General features: G+C 46.3%; 1 protein-coding gene across 1 annotated transcript in view; it reads right to left on the bottom strand.

Moving 5' to 3' along the window:
* LOC311108081 (signal-induced proliferation-associated 1-like protein 1) overlaps positions 1–5,472 on the bottom strand; it is a gene marked incomplete at both ends in the record, with an annotated part of 7,491 nt that extends 2,019 nt beyond the window's left edge. The window contains 4 exons of the mRNA XM_084150724.1: positions 558–636; positions 2,883–3,009; positions 3,474–3,702; positions 5,413–5,472. Coding sequence (XP_084006850.1) covers positions 558–636; positions 2,883–3,009; positions 3,474–3,702; positions 5,413–5,472 — 495 coding nt within the window. The remainder of the gene's footprint in view (positions 1–557; positions 637–2,882; positions 3,010–3,473; positions 3,703–5,412) is intronic.
* Between the last annotated feature and the right edge of the window lie 1,700 nt (positions 5,473–7,172).

Genomic DNA, 7,172 nt, shown 5'->3' with positions numbered 1-7,172 from the left:
AACAGATTGTAGCTAAAACACTGTGAATGACACAAACTGCTGATTCACTAACTAAAAGGACAGAAAACTGTGTGACAAAGTTTGTTCCAACACTCATTGCTCATATCCCTGAGCCATTGTATGCAAATACATCCCTGTCCTGAGCGAAAACAGTAGGTAGCTTTGACAAACCCTCTTCCACCAAACATAGAGAGCGGAGGCAGCTAGAGCTGATGAAGCTGAAAGTATCTTTCAGAAAGGAAGAAGAAGAAGTTTGACTGTGTCTGTGTGTGTGTGTGTGTGTGTGTGTGTGTGTGTGTGTGTGTGTGTGTGTGTGTGTGTGTGTGTGTGTGTGCGTATCAATGCAAGCGGCAGTACACACACACCAATCTGTTCATCCAGAGTAGTCCATTAGTTTGTGCCTTGTTGTTTTCGTGGGTAGTTTCTGAGTTAAGTGCATGTATTGATTTGTGTGGTTATTGATGGCCATTTTTCCCATCAATTTGCTGAAACGATGACAGTGAGAGAGGAGACTTGTGTTGTGTGTGTGTGTGTGTGTGTGTGTGTGTGTGTGTTACCTTCTTCAGGTCATCCTGCAGCATCCTAACCATGGCTTCCAGCTTGGTCAACTTCCTCTCCAGACCTGCAGGACCCTCACTGGGGGTGAACAGACATCCAACCACATGAGATCTCTCATCCTCTAATAACACATCCAACCACATGAGATCTCTCATCCTCTAATAACACATCCAACCACATGAGATCTCTCATCCTCTAATAACACATCCAACCACATGAGATCTCTCATCCTCTAATAACACATCCAACCACATGAGATCTCTCATCCTCTAATAACACATCCAACCACATGAGATCTCTCATCCTCTAATAACACATCCAACCACATGAGATCTCTCATCCTCTAATAACACATCCAACCACATGAGATCTCTCATCCTCTAATAACACATCTGGTAACATACATCCAACCACATGAGATCTCTCATCCTCTAATAACACATCTGGTAATAACTCAGGGTGTGAACACACATCCAACCACATGAGATCTCTCATCCTCTAATAACACATCTGGTAATAACTCAGGGTGTGAACCACATGAGATCTCTCATCCTCTAATAACACATCTGGTAATAACTCAGGGTGTGAACCACATGAGATCTCTCATCCTCTAATAACACATCTGGTAATAACTCAGGGTGTGAACCACATGAGATCTCTCATCCTCTAATAACACATCTGGTAATAACTCAGGTGTGAACCACATGAGATCTCTCATCCTCTAATAACACATCTGGTAATAACTCAGGGTGTGAACCACATGAGATCTCTCATCCTCTAATAACACATCTGGTAATAACTCAGGGTGTGAACCACATGAGATCTCTCATCCTCTAATAACACATCTGGTAATAACTCAGGGTGTGAACCACATGAGATCTCTCATCCTCTAATAACACATCTGGTAATAACTCAGGGTGTGAACCACATGAGATCTCTCATCCTCTAATAACACATCTAGTAATAACTCAGGGTGTGAACCACATGAGATCTCTCATCCTCTAATAACACATCTGGTAATAACTCAGGGTGTGAACCACATGAGATCTCTCATCCTCTAATAACACATCTAGTAATAACTCAGGGTGTGAACCACATGAGATCTCTCATCCTCTAATAACACATCTGGTAATAACTCAGGGTGTGAACCACATGAGATCTCTCATCCTCTAATAACACATCTGGTAATAACTCAGGGTGTGAACCACATGAGATCTCTCATCCTCTAATAACACATCTGGTAATAACTCAGGGTGTGAACCACATGAGATCTCTCATCCTCTAATAACACATCTGGTAATAACTCAGGGTGTGAACCACATGAGATCTCTCATCCTCTAATAACACATCTGGTAATAACTCAGGGTGTGAACCACATGAGATCTCTCATCCTCTAATAACACATCTGGTAATAACTCAGGGTGTGAACCACATGAGATCTCTCATCCTCTAATAACACATCTGGTAATAACTCAGGGTGTGAACACACACTGTTTCTTCAAGCCCTCAGAAACTATTTCAAATACTTGTAGTCTCCATCAACAGCTGCGTGAAAAGCGGTATTAAAATGCTTGGGAAATAATTTCACAAAATACTGCTGCAAACATGAATGGAGATCTGTCTGGGTTACCTGGATGAAGGTCTGGATAGAGGGCAGGCTGGATCTCCAGGTGAGGGCTGGAGGCTCCACTACCTCTGTGGTTAGGATCATTAAACACAAACCCTCTTTGGACTGGAGGGAGGAGAGAGAGAGAGAGATATGGGGAGGGGAGAGAGAGAGAGAGGCGAGAGAGAGAGAGAGATATGGGGAGGGAGAGAGAGAGAGAGAGAGAGAGAGAGAGAGAGAGAGAGAGAGAGAGAGAGGAGAGAGAGAGAGAGAGAGAGAGAGAGAGCAAGAGAGAGAGAGCAGAGAGAGAGAGAGCAAGAGAGAGAGAGAGCGAGAGAGCAAGAAAGAGAGAGCGAGAGAGCGAGAGGGGGGATAGAGAGAGAGGTAGGGAAGGAGGGAGAGAGGGGGAGAGAGGGGGGATAGAGAGAGAAGTAGGGAAGGAGGCAGAGAGAGGGAGAGTACTTCTGAGTGTAATGTTTACTGTTAATATTTATTGTTTATTTCACTTTTGTTTACTATCTACTTCACTTGCTTTGGCAATGTTAACCATACGTTTCCCTGCCAATAAAGCCCTTAAATTGAATTGAATTGAGCGAGAGAGAACAGAATATGTATATATTATAAGGAGAAAAAGGTTTGTTTAGTTGGGTTAAGGTTGAGCCACAATATATATTAGACTGTAATTACTCTCATTCTCAAAGGCGTTGGCCACATCCACCATGTGGGTCCAGTCCAGGGGGCTGTCCCTGCTCTCTGAGGGGGGAGGGGCATCAGCTCCTGGGGGAGAGGTTGTCGCTGTCGCTCAACCATCTCAGCCAATGACGTGTCAGACGCAGACAGGTCACCTGGAGAAAGAGGACAGGGGGACAGGTTAGGGCCGGAGACTAGAGGAAGACAGCAGGCATGGTGATAATGTTGTTCAAGCATGCAACTTAGTCACTTACATTGGCTCATTTTCTGAAAAACGAAACTAGCATGCTGGTAATTCTTTTTATACTGAACACTGAAACGTTTAAGAATATTTGTACTACAACGTGTTATTCTTTTCTACCAGAAGAGGGCAGCAGACACACAGCTGCAGCCCCAAACACCACCACAGCAAAGATCATGCTCACAGAGCCCTCCTTTGGAGCTGTCACATCATTCCAAGTTGTCCACTGTTCGCGGTTGTATTTTAGAAACCAATGACGAATGTTAATATAATGTATGTCACCGAGTCAAGAACAGGTGTGTTACTCAATAGTCAGTCATCAAAAGTGTTTGTGAGCAGGGTTCACGTTAACTGGAACAGAATCCCGTACAGTCTCACCGTGGAGTTTGATCCCCAGTTTGTATGAAGGTCGTCTGAGGGGCACCCCGCGGGTGGTGGGAGAGCGTGGCAAGGTGGAGCAGCTGAACAACACGTCACTAGCCAGGGCGGGGTCTGGTTCTAGGTCCCCCAGCCTCAGGGAGGGGACACGCTGGCCCCGGTAGATACTCTCATCAGACAGGGTCCGGTGGAGAGACCGACGGGTAGGGGGCTGGCCTGAGGAGGAGGACTGGAGGGGAGCGGGAGAGGGGGAGACAGAGAGGGGGAGCGGGAGGGGGGGAGACAGAGAGAGAGAGGCAGTCAGACTGATAAGTCCTGCTATTACAAGTCAATATAATAAAAACACACTTTCAATTCTAACATTATAGAAGTCCCTGGTCTGCTGTCTGTACACTGCATGATCTCATTGTACCGACATATAAATTGTCTTGTAATAATATATACAGACAGTATATATACAGTACCGGTCAAAGGTTTTAGAACACCTATTAATTCAAGGGTTTTTCTTTATTTTTACTATTTTCTACATTTAGAATAATAGTGAAGACTTCAAAACTATGAAATAACACATATGGAATCATGTAGTAACCAAAAAAGTGTTAAACAAATCAAAATATATTTGAGATTTGAGATTCTTCAAATAGCCATCCTTTGCCTTGATGACAGCTTTGCACACTCTTGGTATTCTCTCAAACAGCTTCACCTGGAATGCTTTTCCAACAGTCTTGAAGAAGTTCCCACATATGCTGAGCACTTGTTGGCTGCTTTTCCTTCACTCTGCGGTCCAACTCATCCCAAACCATCTCAATTTGGTTGAGGTCGGGGGATTGTGGAGGCCAGATCATCTGATGCAGCACTCCATCACTCTCCTTCTTGGTAAAACAGCCCTTACACAGCCTGGAGGTGTGTTGGGTCATTGTCCTGTTGAAAAACAAATGATAGTCCCACTAAGCCCAAACCAGATGGGATGGCGTACCGCTGCAGAATGCTGTGGTAGCCATGCTTGAATTCTAAATAAACCAGCAAAGCACCCCCACACCATAACACCACCTCCTCCATGCTTTACGGTGGGAAATACACATGCGGAGATCATCCGTTCACCCACACCGCGTCTCACAAAGACACGGCGGTTGGAACCAAAAATCTCCAATTTGGAATCCAGACCAAAGGACACATTTCCACCGGTCTAATGTCCATTGCTCGTGTTTCTTGGCCCAAGCAAGTCTCTTCTTCTTATTGGTGTCCTTTAGTAGTGGTTTATTTGCAGCAATTCAACCATGAAGGCCTGATTCACACAGTCCTCTCTGAACAGTTGATGTTGAGATGTGTCTGTTACTTGAACTCTGTGAAGCATTTATTTGGGATGCAATTTCTGAGGCTGGTAACTCTAATGAATGTATCCTCTGCAGCAGAGGTAACTCTGGGTCTTCCATTACTGTGGTGGTCCTCATGAGAGCCTGTTTCATCATAGCGCTTGATGGTTTTTGCGACTGCACTTGAAGAAACGTTCAAAGTTCTTGAAATGTTCTGTATTGACTGATCTTCATGTCTTAAAGTAATGATGGACTGCCGTTTCTCTTTGCTTATTTGAGCTGTTCTTGCCATAATATGGACTTGGTCTTTTACCAAATAGGGCTATCTTTTATATACCACCCCTACCTTGTCACAACACAACTGATTGGCTCAAATGCATTAAGGAAATAAATTCCACAAATTAACTTTTAAGAAGGCACACCTGTTAATTGAAATGCATTCCAGGTGACTACCTCAAGAAGCTGGTTGAGAGAATGCCAAGAGTGCAAAGCTGTCATTAAGGCAAAGGGTGGCTACTTTGAAGAATCTCAAATATAAAATATATTATAAATATATATATTGGGTCTGTCTGGCCTCAGTCTCTTCATATCTTTCTCATACCCCCACCCACCCACCCTGCATGTACCTTGTCCTTGACCTTGTGTCGTCTGTGTTTGAGGGGGCTGTCTGGACTCAGTCTCTTCATCTCGTCCTCCGCAGTGGTCTTAGCGTGGGTGAGGTGTGGCTGTGGGGAGTGATGGGGTCTGCTCTGACCCCCAACCCCACCCTGACCCCCTCCTCCACCTCCACCCCCCTCTCCTCCACTTCCTCCTCCTCCCTCCCCTGGGGACTTCCTGGTAATACATCAACATGGAGGGGGTTAGAAATCAGATAACAGACATGTTAAAAAAGGTAAATACATTCTGCTGCTTCAATACAGTCCTGGGAACACACACCAGTTAGGACTTTTAAACCACGCAGTGAGCCTTAAAACAAATCTAATAGAATTTAATCTGGAGCAGAGTTCCTCATCACATTTCAACTCAACTTGATGTTTATAGCATTGTAATACCCCCCTTGGCCACAAGGTGTGGATCACGTATTTCCAGAGCTCATACAAGGCTATGGTGTCACACATTTAATAGAACAACTCTCCTCCCGGTCTTACTTGCGGTTGTCTCCGAAGTCGACAGAGTTGATGGTGGATCCTGGCTTCCTCCAACCGATGAGGTACTTGGAGGTGGCTCCCTGGCGGGGGTAGAAGGTCTTGGGGCCGGGGGAGACCGACGTCTGGGAGCAGGGTGAGGTGGCAGAGGAAGAGGACTCCTCACGGGGGGAACTGTGGCCAGAATGGCCTCTGGAGCTGTGGGGTGGTGGGATAGGGGGGGAGAGGGTATGGATTCAACTAGCGGCCATTGAGGGCAAAAATACTGTAATTTGCCAATTACATAATCTAGATTTTGAGCTGGCATGGACATAATCTAGACTTTGAGCAAAAACACATTTCTGCAGGGGTTGAAATCTACAGATTATGCAGTGGACATGTAGAGATTACAGAGAGTTACATAGCCACCTCCCTCCCAGTCCGAACGTCACTGTACACTGGAACGTACTATCAGCTAGCTTTCATCAACATCTATCTCTGTGGTTTTGTTAACTGTGTGAGTTCTGTTCGAGTTTCAAGGCCATTATATTGTGCTTTTGAGAACACACTGTATCCCTTTATGACTGAAGATACATTATATGTCACCTCTGCTGCTTGAAAGAGAGGTGTTCTTTCATCTTAGCTAGATAGAGCGAGTGGGAGGGACCTAGCAAATATCATGGTTAAAAGATTCGATGAGAGTGAGGTTTTGAAAAAGGTTATGCGTTTGCGTGTGTGTGTTTCTGCTGTGTGCATGTGTGTATTCAAGTCTAAACCACTGCATACCTGGAGTGTGACCCAGCATCACTCAGACTGTACGAGCTGCCATCTCTAACCAGTAGGTGTGTAGGAGGACTCCTAGCCGTCCCCTCTACTCTCTCCCCCCTCTCTCCTGGGGGTTGTGGGGACTCCGCGGCTGGGGGGGACCTCTCTAGCACTCTCCTGTCCCCCTCAGTGGGGCTATGCCAGGGGGATGCAGCTCTATCCCTCCCCTCCCTACCCCCAGGAGCCAAGAGGGAACTTGAACTCCCATGGTGGGTGTGTGAGTGGCCCCCACCCCCTCCGTAGGACGAGGTGTCAATCCCGCTGTCGGCCGAGGCCCCCTGGAGGTACCCCCCTCCCAGGCCGTTGGGTTCAGAGTCAGGGGCCTCCCCTGGTGCTCCAGGGCCCCCCAGGTCGGACCACTTGTCGGTGTCGCTGTGGCCCCCGCTGGAGGCCGTGCTGGAGAGGGTGTTACTGCTGGAGTAGGGACCCTCAGGCTG

Source organism: Coregonus lavaretus (genome assembly GCF_964263955.1).
Source record: "Coregonus lavaretus genome assembly, chromosome: 33".
Taxonomy (NCBI): domain Eukaryota; kingdom Metazoa; phylum Chordata; class Actinopteri; order Salmoniformes; family Salmonidae; genus Coregonus; species Coregonus lavaretus.
Note: the sequence above shows the minus strand (reverse complement) of the source record. Positions and strands in the feature narration are given on the sequence as shown.